Source organism: Cydia fagiglandana, chromosome 7, assembly GCF_963556715.1.
Source record: "Cydia fagiglandana chromosome 7, ilCydFagi1.1, whole genome shotgun sequence".
NCBI lineage: Eukaryota > Metazoa > Arthropoda > Insecta > Lepidoptera > Tortricidae > Cydia > Cydia fagiglandana.
In genome coordinates, this window is record NC_085938.1 from 16722135 (window position 1) to 16738574 (window position 16440).

At 37.6% G+C, this 16440-nt stretch overlaps 1 protein-coding gene across 1 annotated transcript; it reads left to right on the forward strand.

Annotated features, from left to right (window-relative positions):
* Positions 1-1134: 1134 nt before the first annotated feature.
* LOC134666044 (endocuticle structural glycoprotein ABD-4-like) lies at positions 1135-3911 on the forward strand. The gene is made up of 5 exons (XM_063523149.1): positions 1135-1210; positions 1877-2031; positions 2472-2544; positions 3142-3231; positions 3795-3911. The coding sequence occupies exons 1-5, from the start codon at positions 1199-1201 to the stop codon at positions 3891-3893; spliced, it is 429 nt and encodes a 142-aa protein (XP_063379219.1). The 5' UTR covers positions 1135-1198; the 3' UTR covers positions 3894-3911.
* The last annotated feature ends 12529 nt before the right edge of the window (positions 3912-16440 follow it).

Below are 16440 nucleotides of genomic sequence, written 5' to 3' on the forward strand. Positions count from 1 at the left end.
ATTATAGTTAGATATAGGTTGTGAAGACTGAAGAGTTCCCTCGATTATCTCTATCATCAGATTCTGGCCTAAGGATGTATATAGGCCCAACTCTGAACAAAAATTAAAGAATTTTCCTAATGAGTTAGGTCGCAACATATCTTTGATGTCGTCACAGTACTTCACGCACACACCTACTTACTTAGTATTTCGTACAGTCGCATCCGGAAGAGTTCTCAACTAGGTACTTACAGGTCAGTGAGACAGTACGGATTGCAACAGAAATCATATTTTTTAACGTAAGTACCTACATGAGAAAAGCGTAATACAAAGATCCTGACGAATCCCCATCCGGGCCGCGTAAGTATAAAATAAAACTTGTTGACCAAATGACCTTGTAAAGGATCTCTTCAAAAACTGATGAGAAAGTTATATACCTAGTTGAAAAGTTGTGTTGTAAGGTATTTATCTACAAGAGAGGCAAAGTAATTTGATGCAAATTTTGTATTTTGACTTTCAAATGATGAATGAATTTGAATAATACATATTTTATGGAGTTTATTTGTATATGATTTTGGATTTCACTCGGTGACAAAGTTTTTTTAATTCTCGTGTCCTGACTCAGGACTCCTGAGACCTTCGCAAAGCTCAAGATTCCCATTTTCGTACCACTCGTTACGCTCGTGGTGCAATTTGGAATCTTTCGCTTGATCGGGTATCTCACTTTTAAAGCGATCCTTATTTAACGAAGGTACTAATCATTTAAGGTAAGATTTTGATTATTTAAGGTAAGGTAGGTAATAATACCTAGAGATAAGACCTAGCTACATCGATTTATTGCCCCCGAAAACCCCAATATCAAATCAAAATCGTTAGAGCCGTTTCCGAAATCCTCGAAATATAAATAATATATTATTTAAAATAAATTAATAAACATGAATTGCTCGTTTAAATGTATTAGATTATATGCTATGTGTTCTTAGTTTGCTTTTTCTACTTTTCACCTATTTTTCATTTACTTTTTGCATGTACCATGTTTGCCACGAATAAATGGTTTCTATTTCTATCTAAAAGGTCATCTCAGCTCAACAGGTTATATGCATTTAAATCTCACATATGCAGCAGTTTTTTATGCCTTTTGTCTAATATATAAGGCTCTGATTCTGATAGTACCGTACCTGTTTATTTGGATATCTATTCAAAAGCAGATCTCAGCAACATGAAAGTTTTAGTGAGTATAATATTATGTGATAATCTTTTGCCTTGCGAGATTCTATGTCGCAGAAAATTAAAAAAATAAATTCATGGTTGTTCTTGTTATAAGAAATATAGGTAATGTAATGTCTGAATATTATCGCCCAAGCCAACGCACAAGTTAGATTACTCGATAGTATAGTATCGTTTATTATTGCAAACCATGGTATATTACAATAGATGTTGCTAATGATATTTACACGCATCAATGTCGAGGGTTAATTGTTAACTCGTAACTCAAGAAAATAAAAAAATCTGCGGAAATACTCGTAATTCGTGTAGTTTTGAAAATTGGTATAGTTAAACCTTGCGGTGTCCAGAACCACTACCACCAGTTTTGACATTGACAGATACGCTCGCGTCTAAGTAACTTAGTTTCTATGCATCTCGCTCCTACTCGCATCTAGCTCCTAGTGCAAGCGAGATGTATAGAAAGTAATTTACGTAGACGCGAGCGTATCTGTCAATGTCCAAAATGGTGGTAGCCGAACTGATAAGTAAACATACTAAACGGCACCCCACACGGGTTGAAGCGAAAAAAAAATCATCTTTTATGCTATTCGTAAGTAATTATTATGCTAATTATGATGTCTAGATTGAATTATAAAGATACTCACTTTCAATAACGATTAATTAATACCAGGTACTTGCCGCGTGCATTGGGATGGTGGGACTGATAGGAGCTGTGTCCCCAAAATACCAGCGCACGAGCCGCGCTGTCGGCGTTGCTGCCAACGACCAATCTGCCACCGTGCTGCGCTCGGAATCAGAAGTCAAACCTGACGGTTTCCAATATGTGTAAGTAGACCTGGAAATATAAAAAAAACCGTGCAAGTGCGGGTCGCACTCGCGCACGAAGGGTTCCGTACCATAATACAAAAAAAGCCAAAAAAAAACGGTCACCCATCCAAGTATTGACCCCGCCCGACGTTGCTTAACTTCGGTCAAAAATCACGTTTGTTGTATGGGAGCCCCACTTAAATCTTTATTTTATTCTGTTTTTAGTATTTGTTGTTATAGCGGCAACAGAAATACATCATCTGTGAAAATTTCAACTGTCTAGCTATCACGGTTCGTGAGATAAAGCCTGGTGACAGACGGACGGACGGACAGCAGAGTCTTAGTAATAGGGTCCCGTTTTACCCTTTGGGTACGGAACCCTAAAAAGCACAGTTCTATTAAAGAATATTAGTGGATTATAAATTATAATAAGTGACTGACAATAAAATAATCCACAGATTCGAGACCGACAATGCAATTTCCGCGCAAGCTACTGGATCCCTGAAGAAAGGACCCGAAGGCGACTTTTTGGTAAGTATACTACCCCTATTTTCTCTGTCAAGTCGTGTAAACTTCAATTAGCTTAATCGTCAGTTTTCTGTCATTATGACTTATGTTTTTGAAAGAAAAATTGTCAAACATCAACTAAACAAATAATTAAGACTTGTGAATGAGGGGGTTATTATAGTCTAGGTACCGGTCAGGCATAATTTAGACAATTTTTGTTTGATTATAATTATGATAAATTATTATTTAACTTTAACTGTCAATAACAGGATTCTTATATCAAAATACTTAAAGGATAGACGGAAAGAACACGTCTAGTCACTTTTTCCGGAAAATGAGATATTTATCTCAAAATGTAGAGCATTTAATGACCTATTACTTATATGTTTTGTTACCATCGTAAAATATATTTAACACAACTTTTTTTTTGCTTTAATAATGCCTAGTCACGGAGTTAAAATACATTTTGACATTGTTCCTAACTAAAAACGTGATTACTCAAAATGTTACTAATGTGACTAGACATGTTTCCGTGTATCCTTCACTTAAACCTAACTAAGAATGGGCCGCCATGCTAAATATTTTTACTTATATAAAAACAACATTTTATTTCTGCTGCAGGTCATCCAAGGACAGTACCAGTACACGGCGCCTGACGGAACCCCCATCCAAGTAAACTACGAGTCCGATGAATCCGGATTCCGTCCTACTGTGAGCCTTTGAACCATTATTATACTAGAAAATGCTCCTGGGAGTATGGAGCTGAATTTGGAGCCGGAATTTCCTGGTTCCCGGACTGATTTTATCTGACTGACTGATTGATCTGACTATTACCTAAAAACCTTTTAACTCCATATTTTTAAGCCCATACGTTAGCAGTGCAGATGCATAGGAATAATAGGAAGTAAGTTACGCACACGCTAGCGAATATTTATGTTAATGTCAGTGTCAAGCAGCTGGTGGTTTGGTGGCCGTATACTATATACTAAAAATGTTAAATGGTTGCCCGCTAGAAGTTATACCTACCATACTAATGAATTCACCATACAGCTTTTCATATTTGATAGACTTGTATAAGAGTCCAAGAAGAAAATTAAGTTTTAAAGAGCATTTTTTTAATAATGTCCACAGGAATGATGCATAAAGCTAACTCACACTTAAAAAAGCTTTTTACCCAATCCCTGGAAAAACAAAGCTCACCAAAAATAAAATAAGATTCCACAGTCCTCCTTTTAATTAACATTACTTGTATAATATACATGTCTTATTTTCAGGGTGCTCATATCCCCACACCGCCGCCGGTCCCGGAGGCCATCGCTCGCGCCCTGGCGTACATCGCGGCCCACCCTCCCCCTGTAGAGAAGAGGCCTTAAGTAACCTACACGGATCTGACGACCGAGCCTTTTAAGGGCCACCCCCATATTTTGAGCGTCGGCGTCTCAGCGCTATGGAAAATGGCGTGCCTACGCAGTTGCGCCGACGTTGCGTCGAGCAGCAGCCATAGAGTTGACTAGACGCCGATGCTCGGGAAACGCTAGTGTGAGGTGGCCTTAAATACAAACGAACCTTGCTACGGAACCACGAGTACAAATTATAATTAAAGAGTAACACGATGTTATGGAAATAAGAGCAAATGTACAATGTAAATAAAATCACAGTGCCATATTTATTGTATTTTTTATCCTGCTTTAGGTACATAAATCAGATACAAGAAAATATAGATAGACTAATTCTGCTTTAGTACCAAAAGTACATTCCCGGCTAAAAGTATATGACAATAGAGGAGTGTGATTTTTTAAGCGATAGACTTTATACTATTCATTGAAAATTTAAAAACAAAATGGTAAAAATAATAATAGAACATTTTATAAGTAAAATTACTCACATTCTGGCTATGATAGTTGCTAGTTCTACATTTTGTAAGGCAATTAAAAAGGTAATTAAAAATTCAACATTTTCCTAATTTCTTTTACATCTAGAGAAACAACACATTAAAATAAGGCCCGGTCATAAGTAATTATGGATTTGTATTGCGACACGGCCCAGATATGTGTTCGAGAAATCGGGGAACTTACACAAAAACAACTCCTTCGTCGATGTTTACATAAGTAGCTGAAATAAAACCTCCTTGTTTTGAGAACCTACCTTTACTTTTGTTTTTGGAAGCATGTTTTTAAGTTGATGGAAATTAGTAGGTTGAGTAAGGTCATTTAGCAAGCACTTTAGTCTCAGGCGATGCCGCTTGGCACGATTGTTCCTTAGGTCAAACAAAGCTGATTTGCCCCGGTAGCTGGGAGATCGTACCATGCAGATCCCCCCAAAAAAGGGGTGGGGGGAAAGGGTCGGCTCCCCAGGTCCACCTGCAAATCAGCTTTGTTTGACCTAAGGAACAATCGTGCCAAGCGGCATCGCCTGAGACTAAAGTGCATGCTGTCCCATAGATTTGTGTTCCTTACTAAACCTACTAAATATTCCATTTCTAATTATAATTAAATCTACGGTAAGTTAGGGAGTAGGTATATACCTTACTTAGCACCTTAGCGGTCTAAAAGGTCAGGTGGGCTTAGAGATGGGTAGTGAGTAAATACTCACGGGTAAATACCGAGTAAATACTCAGTATTTACTCAATATACCCGTATTTACTCGTTTATACCCAAATTGGTGGGTATAAACTATTTAGAGTGCTGAAAGGGGCATATAAATTTGAAATATAGGTGTATTTTGTAAGCTGCTACTGGATTAAGTACTCAAAATTGTAAGAAATGTATTTTTAAGACGGGCACTCCATACAAGTAACTAATTGTCACAAAAAAAAATTTCAGAAACCACCAACGTGTTGCACATCATTAAATGGGTCTTTAAAAATAACTGGAATGTATCTAAGAACATTTTTGGATAAATTGAATATTTTGGAAAAAAAACCGTTTCGAAGGGCCAAAATAATGTTTATCTCTCTATAACTATAGAACCAAAGTTCAGAAAAAATATGAAAACATATCGGGAGATTAGCCGTATAATAGAGTACAAAAAACAATATTTTGAACATCATCGGTTAAGCCATTTTTGAGTTTTCTTTAAAAAACCCTTAATAAAAGGTCGTAAGTGCCACGTAAACACGCACTTTTTGCGCGACATGCAGTTATCTAGAACATCAATAGAATTTAAGTACCATATTTTAAAGTAAATACCTTCTTATTTAAAACAAAATTGTTAACTTTGCATTATCACAATTTGCATCTCACTAATAATTACCTTTTTTTTCTAAATTAAGCGTCCTATATGCTTTTTATTTTATAGATATTGTTAATACACGTTAGCACTCTTCAATAAAAGACAATTTTGTTCTTAAATCTCACTTTTTGAATATTTTATAAGCAATCGTTTTTACCCACCTAAATGAGTAAATACGGGTATTTATCGGGTGCTTTGAGTAAATATCGAGTAAATACTCAGTATTTACTCACCCCTACCCATCTCTAGCCGTGGGCTAAACTGTAAACAGGTTAGGTTATTTTTTACTTTTTGTCCAGGTATATATACTCGTATATAAGACCAACATTCGGATGATCCTGTATCTGTTGATTTGGATATCTATTCAAAGGCAGATCTCAGCAATATGAAAGTTTTTGTAAGTAAATTAATTTATTTCTCGCTTCTTTTATAACACAAACATTCAAGTAATGCATGTCATCACACAGTGACCACGTGTATCATCGTCATCACTATAGCCTTTATAATCAGAGGTCGGACAGGGTGAGCTATTTACCTTATAATTTGACATGTATTATGTCATATTATAAAGCAAATAGCTCACCCCCGCCGACCTCTGTTTATAATAGTCTATACTATATACATCACGCGGCTGGGTACATGCCTCTACCCCAAAGTTATTAAACAAAAAATAGTACCATTTTATATGGTCCCACTCCTCCCGTTTGGGCCTATTATACTGTATACCTACTGTCAGAAAGTTTATTTATACCTCTCGAGAACCTGTTTCTGGTACATATTAATATTCTACGTTCCAGATCTCTATTTCATATCAGCTTTGCTCGTAAGAATTACTCTCGGCACACTTTTTTCAGACGAGTCCCTAGTTATGTTAATAGGCACTTACATGACATTGATCCTTTTCACTCTTCCTTGTCTAGTCTCAAAATTGAACTTAAGCGTAAATTGTTTTAGTTTTAAGTATTAAAAATCGTTTTAAATGACATAATGTATAAATGTAACTTTCAGATTGTCCTACCTACCAACTAGTAAAATAAATTGATGACAACTTATCCGATAATACTAAAATAGATATTGATCTTGAACTTATTTACCAATTTTCTACTTACCTACCCTACTATAATCTAAAACAATATTGATTTTGTTTGGAAGACTGGTAAATACAGTTTAAGTAGATATGGCTCATAATTACAATTTTATTTTTTCTTTCTGCGGTTATTATGTATGTTAACATTATATACCTACTCATTAATGAACCTCCAGGTCTGTTTCTTAAGTATGTTACGTACACTACATTGTACTAAAAATCCATTTGTATTATGTGACTGTTTGTGTTCTAAATTAAAAAAAAAAAATATTATTGGATTCCTCCCACTCAGAATCAATAGCATTATTTAAAAAATTTTATACATTACGTCCTATCAAAGAGAATTCAGACTAGAGGAATATTGTCAAAGTAAATTATATAGTCAAAAAACGCCGTTTGACTTTGACCCTTTTAAAATTAAAATGGCGTTCTAATAATGTTCATCATTTGTGTCGAAAGATGGCAGTGAATGTACTGACTACATGTACATAATTTAATATAACAATATTCCTCTATTTCAAATTCTCTTTGGTCCTATGGACACAGCAAGTACTTTAGTCTACTAAACTATTTTTCTCCTCTATATTAAGAGGCCCAAAATAGTTTAGATGAGTTTAGGAATTGTGTACTTAAATGTACTGTACGTTACGATTACGATTTCAGACTATGCGATAAATGTTAGCCCTGTAGGCGTATCATAGTTGAGCGGTTTCAATGCTAATCTAGTGCTATTATACATTTAAGGTGCTCGCCGCGTTTATTGCTCTGGTAGGGCTGATAGAAGCTGTACCGGGTAATGTACCAGGGGTACTTATCGCCAGTACCATTGGCAAACACCGTGCTCTGCGGGGATTACCACCAGAAGTACTTGGTACCTTGGTGGCTGGAAAGAAATCCCGTGCCATAGAAGCTGTACCGGGTAATGAACCAGGGGTACTTATCCCCAGTACCATCGGCAAACACCGTGTTTTGCGGGGATTACCACCAGAAGTACTTGGTACCTTGGTGGCTGGAAAGAAATACCGTGCCATAGAAGCTGTACCGGGTAATGAACCAGGGGTACTTATCCCCAGTACCATCGGCAAACATCGTGCTCTGCGGGAATTACCACCACCAGTAATTGGTACCTTGGCCGGCGGAAAGAAATTCCGTTCTATAGAAGCTGTACCGGGTAATGAACCAGGGGTACTTATCCCCAGTACCATCGGCAAACACCGTGCTCTGCGGGAATTACCACCACCAGTAATTGGTACCTTGGCCGGCGGAAAGAAATTCCGTTCTATAGAAGCTGTACCGGGTAATGAACCAGGGGTACTTATCCCCAGTACCATCGGCAAACACCGTGCTCAGCGGGGATTACCACCACCAACAATTGGTACCTTGGCCGGCGGACAGAAATTCCGCCGTGCTGTCGTGGGTGGGCTATTGAAGCGTGCAGGGCGCGCCGTGGCTACCAGCGACAAGGAGGCGGCCGTGGTTCGCTTCGACTCAGACGTCAAACCCGACCATTACCAATATGTGTAAGTTGTTCCTTCCTCTATAATAATAGTTTTGCAATGGTTCAACTCGGTATAGTCGTTCGATTTGTAGCTGGCCCCGAGCGGCTAATCCTTTGTCTAAAACGGCACGTGCTACTATCTGCATAAAAATTCTTCGTCACTTTAACCGGTTATTGAATTACAACTCCTATGGACATTGCAATAAGATCCAAAATGAACAAATGTAAAAATATTTTGCGAGGCTGTGGCCTGTGTATGATCCTGATCCCTCTACGGTTACTGAGTGCCGGCGGCCGATTACAGCACCAGTATAAAATGTGTTATCAAGGTGCGGAACAAAGGCACGTTATCGGAAGGCGCACATTTTTTGAGCGTTGGACTAGCCCGCGCTTTGTTCCAACCCATATAACCATTCCAGTCGCAGAATCATCAAAGTGGTAACTAAATGTCAGATGTGTCGTAACAGAGTCCACACAATGTGTCTAGAATTGTTTCGAAACAAAGTGTCGTCGCCGTGTGTACACTTTTCCGTAACAAGGTGTCGACACATTTGTGTGCACTTTGCGTGCGGTTTGCGACTAAATCTGACAGCAAATTTGTGACAGCAAATGTCAATATAAAATACCTCTTGAAAACCAAGGTTTGTCAAACTACTATTAGTGTCTCGTGTGCTCGTAAGTAATTCTAGTAAGTCATCATGGGCGATGCAAATGATAATAATCGACCAAAACCATATAAACACCCAACACCCGTCAACCTTTTACAGAAAAGTTTTTAAAGAAATGCAATAAGCTACTTAGGTCAGCCAACGAATGCTCCAAAAAGTTGTAGAGGGAAATGCTCGGAACACAATTTTTGACTCTGTAACTTGGTTTGGACAAGTTAGGAGGTGAACATATCAAAAGTCCCCGGCCGTAGCCCTTGAGCGGGGGAAGAGAGGGGGCTTTGAAGGTCCCATTTTCCGGTTTTTCGATTATATCTCGGAAACTATGCATCTTAGCGACATGGCCACTTATACAAATGTGCGTGGAAATTTGTACGGGAAATCAATAACCGCTGAACTGATTTATATTAAATTTGGGATGGTCTACATCTTTTATTTAGTTAAAAATGATAAAAAAAACATGACTTCAAACCTAAACTTAAACAGTATTAACTTCAAGAAGTCAATTCTGAATTCCCCCCTACACCTCATTTCACACCTTTAAAGGATGATTTTTGAGATAACTTATTATGTCCTGTCTCGGGACTCAATATATATGTGTACTAAATTTAAATTAAAACTGTTCAGCAGTTTAAGCGTGAAGAGGAGTTTTTAAAGAAAGAATATGTTTCTTTTAAGAAAGTATATGTTTTTACTTTGGAATGGTGTCAATGTGATACCATAACTAAATTTGGTACTGCGAATTTATACGAAAACGATACCAAACATGGCCTCGTAGCTTTAATGTTGTAGAAGTCAAAATAAAATTGAGAGCCCTAAATTCTTATTACTTGACCAAACTTGTGTAGAAGGAAAAGGAAAAATAAAAGTCTTCGGCAGGAATATAAGACACAGATATATTTTTTTTTGCGTTACTATTTCAATCATCAAATATAAACATACCTTGATTATATTATTCTAGTGAGATCCTCACAGATAAACAAAAACATTTACTTAAAAAATTACAAGGTCGAAATGTCACGGAACTTGTGAGAGTAATATGTGAAAAATAAAAACTTTTATGACAAAAAATCTGGACACAATTTAAGAAGCATCCCATTGCGTCGAGGAATCATCTGTATTTTTGCTTGTTTCATTACCTCCTCGCTTCTTTTTTTGTCCTTTGTATTCTGTAGCAATTTGTTAGATCTGAAAATAAAGATAACTTGCGTCGTCATGGATATCGTTTTATAGGTTTTAGGGAGTGCAGAATTCGAAAATGATGACCATTTTGGATTCCAAGATGTCTGCCGTGCACTTTGTCATATAAGCCGTCATAGATGTTGATTTATAGGTGTTAGGAAGAGCAGATTTCGAAAATGATGACCATGACCAACAAAACGACATCCATGTCGACTTTTAACATAGTGCATGGCCGCCATTTTGGATTCCAAAATGGTCATCATTTTCGAAATCAGGGCCCCCTAAAACCTATAAAACGACACCCATGACAACTTTTATGACATAGTGCATGGCCGCCATTTTGGATTCCAAAATGGCCATCATTTTCGAAATCTGCGTCCCCTAAAACCTATAAAACGACATCCATGACGACTTTTATGACATAGTGCATGGCCGCCATCTTGGAATCCAAAATGGTCATTGTTTTCTAAATCTGCGCCCCCTCAAAAACCTATAAAACGACACCCATGACGACTTTTATGACATAGTGCATGGCCACCATTTTGGAATCCAAAATGGTCATCATTTACTAAATCTGCGCCCCCCAAAACCTATAAAACGATAGCCATGACAACTTTTATGACAGTGCATGGCCGCCATTTCAGATTTCAAAATGGTCATCATTTTCTAAATCGGGGCCCCCTAAAACCTATAAAACGATATCCATGACGACTTTTATGACATAGTGCATGGCCGCCATTTTGGAATCGAAAATGGTTATCGTTTTCGAAATCTGCGCCCCCCAAAACCTATAAAACGACACCCATGATGACTTTCATGATATAGTGCATGGCCGCCATTCTGGATTCCAAAATGGTCATCATTTTCGAAAGCGGGGCCCCCTAAAACCTATAAAACGACATCCATGACGATTTTTATGACATAGTGCATGGCCGCCATCTTGGAATCCAAAATGGTCATCGTTTTCGAAATCTGCGCCCCCTAAAACCTATAAAACGACACCCATGACGACTTTTATGACATAGTGCATGGCCGCCATCTTGGAATCCAAAATGGTCATCGTTTTCGAAATCTGCGCCCCCTAAAACCTATAAAACGACATCCATGACGACTTTTATGACATAGTGCATGGCCACCATTTTGGAATCCAAAATGGTCATCATTTTCGAAATCGGCACTCCCTAAAACCTATAAATCGACACCCATCTCGACTTTTATGACAAAGTGTTTGGCTACCATCTGCATGCAAGACATTTCTATTATTTTTACGTACAAAAATGGCCCCCTGTCAACTTCCAACCGAGATTTAATCGATAATTTATTCGATTAATGTTCAGATTCATTCAAATTCATTCTATGTTAGGTCGACTAACCTAATCGTGATTAAAATTTGAGGATTAACTTTTTTTATTCCATTAATTAGCGCCACTTGCACCATTCCACTAACCCGGGGTTAACTGGTTAAACCTGGAGTTACCATGGTTACCAGTACAATTTGATACTGGGTTAACGGTTTAACCGCTTAACCCAGGGTTAGTGGGACGGTGCAAGTGGGCCTTAGTCGAATAAACAGTTAATCTATTAAGTCCCATCTCTGACCACGTCATTTTTACACTTTGAGAATATCTGAAAACAAATGAACACAAGGAGCCATTTTGCAAATCGAGTAACTTTGTTATTACTTTTGACAGCGCGTGTCATGTGTCTACACAGAGTCGACACAAAGTCGAAACATTTGCGACTACTTTGTGACTGCAATATTTCTCAGCCTTAAACCATATTTATACATCATAATTAACAAGTTTCGTAGTATGTAAAGCGTTATTTCTGTTATCTAAGTATAGTATACGCATCGAAGTACTAAAAATGCATCAAATAATATATTTATGAACACAAGCACTGAGAAGTAACCAATTTCATTTCCGGCTAAACTAAAACAATGTGGTGGCGCGTTGATTATATTACACTTAGTTTATCAAATCACTCGAGCAGTTTAATTCCCCATAATAATTTAAGTCCTATTGTAATATAAATGCAAACAATATATAATTACGTCTTGTAATCCGTTTTAGAGATGGCGTATTAATGTCACTTATTTTTATTTAACTATTTTTCCATCTGACAGTTTCCATTTGACAGGAACAAAATGAACGAATGAACGAATGATTTTGGCATAAAGTAGTCGCAAACTAGTAACAATGTGTGCACACGGCGACCACACTTTATGTCACTTTGTGTCATGTGTCGACCCTTCCCCATTTCTGGTAACTGTGTCGACACGGCGACGACTCTGCGACTGGAATTGTGACCGAAACAGACGGTGTCGACACAAGATGTGTCTACACCGCGTCGTAACGGCGACTGGAAATGGTTGTATGGGAAGTTTCACAACAGGGTTCCTATAAAAAGTGTTATCCCTTTAGTCCGTAGCGGAAACATACTTACCATCATACTTAAAACAAAACGGATCTCTACATTAAGAATTACGGTTTTCGAAATCGAATGACTAGAAAGGAATGTCAAATGGTTAAAGGGTTTATTGTCTTCGATATGTTCTTTTTAATACTTATGGATTAGGTATATTAATGAATGACAATGAAAATTAAAAACAACTCTATTATAGATACGAGACCAACAACGGAATTTCCGGGCAGGCATCTGGAGCCCTCAAGAAGGGACCGGAAGGCGATGCCATTGTAAGTAAAATTACCACCAAATTGGACAATTACGAATTCATTGTCAACTTCTTTGGTAAGTTGCGTTAATAAATATAACCTTTGTTATTTTGAAGCCTTCGAGCCTTTCGATAAACTAATTACTTTACCATCCTACAGTGAGCCTTAATTAGTTATTACTTAAGTACTTCACAGGCTCAGTGACCCACCAGTCTCTTGGCCTCTAAAGTGTATTCATCCTTATAGTAGACTGGCCATCGAAAGAAAAGTCTTCTAGAAATCGATTTTCGCTCATGTCGTCTCGAATATGGGTGAATATGATATCGATGCATTCACTGTAATGCCCTGAATCCAAATATATGAGATGACAAGCGCGAAAGTGGTGGGGTACCAATGGAAGGACTTTGTGAGTAGATCGCAAATATATAACTAATATAACATACTGTAACTGTTTTCAATACTTGATCTAACATATTATTAGAAAACGTTCAAATATTTTACAATCCTCTGGTGACTTTCAAGTGCTCTAAATTGAAAATGGCTGAATGGATTAGTCCAAAATACATGCCAAGTGACTGTTAATTATCCTCTATATAAAGTTAAAAAAATAATTAACCAGAGATATCAAAAAAAAAGAGAAAAGTACATCATGTTGAAAAAAGTATAATTTTCTGTTACATTAAACTACAACTATGTATTATTACCTATAAAACAAACAAAAAACCCGACTGTTGACACATATTTTTGTAGTGGTCTAAGTTCTAACTTATTAGTTAGCATCTTGTTCGTCAGTTTCATTGTAGGTACATAAAACATAGTGCTTTACATTTATATAAATGTTTTACTTTCAGGGTGCTCATATCCCCACACCCCCGCCGGTTCCGGAGGCCATCCCCCGCGCTCTGGCGTACATCGCGGCCCACCCTCCCCCTATTGAGAAGAGGCCTTAAATACACGGATCTGAAGACCTTAATGGCCATCCCAAATAGCGTCTTTTGTGCGTCGGCTTTGGCGTCTAGTCAGCGATATGGAAAATGACTTTGCGACGCAGTTGTGTCGAGCAGCCATAGAGTTGACTAAACATCGATACTCGGAAGACGCTAGTGTGGGGTCCTAAATACAACAAACTTTGCTACGGAACCATGAGTACAAATTATATTTAGAGAGTAACACAATGTTATGAAAATAAGAGCAAATGTACAATGTAAATAAAATCACAATACATTATGTATTTTTTAGAGTTATACCAAGAAAAGTCTTCTTTAAGTCATAATTTCATATAAGATTGACGTTTTAAATAACACTTGTGCTGCGTGGGCTATCAAAATCGCTGCACATTTTTCTTGCCCCAACTCTATCCTGCTTTACTTAAACCAGAATGTCAAACCAGAGATTTGTGCAACTACCCGACAAAAAGTCAACAACAAGTTTGACAAGTTTGAGGGAGACATCACATTAAGTGGGTGGTTTGATTAATTAATTAAGTCAATAGTCCGACACGCAACACTCAGAATATCCACGCACACATCCGAAGATACCACGCACACATCTTGGCTTTACCTTCTGTATCACTGGTTCTCAAAGTTGGCAATAAAAGCTCCTTGTTTTGAACGGTAGGTACCGTTTTATATGTATACTAAAACTTTTATTTTTGGCAGCATGTTTTTTCCTTGATGGAAATATTCCATTAAATCTACGAGGGTGTAGGTACCTAATTAGCACCTTAGAGGTCTAAAAGGTCAGCTGAGCTAAACAGTAAACAGGTTAGGTTATTTTTTAACTTTTTTCTAGGTAATATACTTTTATATTGGTCTTTACCAAGATTCGGATGATGAAGGGATAGAAGATAGAAGGGCGCGTCTCATAGATAATTTGAATTATCCGCCTTTTTCTATGACAAGAATAGCTTGACCATCTATATAAGAGAGATGATATACCGGTTAGTCCATGTATGATACCAAAAAGAATAGATAGTATAGAGGGGTCCTGTCATTGTCAATTTTGTAGTCACGGTACATTTACTGCCATCTATCGACACACGATTAAAACTTAAAATAAAATTGAAAATGTATAAAATAATCAAAATATGTTTACGGCTAAATGATTCTTAATTTTTATTGTTCCCTACTGGCCCATGTTCTTTCACTGATATGTGTTAAAATTGTTAAATACCAAACGGTGTCGTTAACGCCATCTAGCCGAGAATAGTAAAAAGGTAATGGCGCCATCTATTCGAGAACGACTTTTCCTTGGCCGTCCGGGGCACGTTTTTTTCTTAGACTTTATTTATCTTATACGGAGTTATATATATCTCTGATGATACTAATAAGAGTCATAAAATTATAAACGCCTGTACATAAAAGTTTTGCAAACATATACCTACTTCTGAATTATTACGCACCATCGATGATCAGGCGTTTTTAAATAAACGATAGTTTAAATACCTCATATTTTTTACAGTACATATATTGCTACTTTACCGCCCTAGTGTGGTAATTAGTAAAATACGTGCCAATGTCGAAAATTTATAGGGCCATATGTACTGTAAACCGTTGTAACATGGGCGAAAAGGTAATTCGTAACGATCGTGTCGATTTAAAACACTCCCTTCAATATATCGCCACTCGTTGTGAATTTCCCACTTTTCGCTCTTGGATCGAAATGTATTATTTACAATTTGTTTAAATGTATGACTACTTTAATTTGTTAAATAATTCAGCCACTTCAGGGGAGTAATTTGACTCAAAATTAACGGCTGTATGTAAGTAATATATTGTTGCTTATTACTTATTGCCTTTTTGACAGATGGCGATATCACATCGAAGCTGCCAAATAGGAAAGACAAAAGCATGTGTGCTTGACTTGTTCAGTTGCTAAATTTAACAGCACGGCCGCGAAATCGCCCTTAATCACAAAATTAGGCTGGTAGAGTCCGTCTAAGCTAACTCTGCACCGACTTTGACGGAACAACTTGTAGTACTTGAATGAGAATAATTTATTAAATCTTTTCTTCTTCTTCTCTTCTTCCTGGCGTTATCCCGGCATTTTGCCACGGCTCATGGGAGCCTGGGGTCCGCTTGACAACTAATCCCATGATTTGACGTAGGCACTACTTTTTACGAAAGCGACTGCCGTCTGACCTTCCAACCCAGAGGGTAAACTAGGCATTATTGGGATAAGTCCGGTTTCCTCACGATGTTTTCCTTCACCGAAAAGCGACTGGCAAATATCAAATGATATTTCGTACATAAGCTCCGAAAAACTCATTGCTTCCGGGGTTTGAACCCGCGACCTCCGGATTGAAAGTCGCACGCTCTTACCGCTAGGCCACCAGCGCTTCATAGGTAAGTAATATATTGTTGCTTATTACTTATTGCCTTTTTGACAGATGGCGATATCACATCGAAGCTGCCAAATTAGGAAAGACGAAAGCACACAACTTGACTTGTTCAGTTGCTAAATTTGACAGTACGGCCGCGAAATCGCCCTTAATCACAAAATTAGGCTGGTAGAGTCCGTCTAAGCTAACTCTGCACCGACTTTGACGGAACAACTTGTGGCACTTGAATGAGAATAATTTAT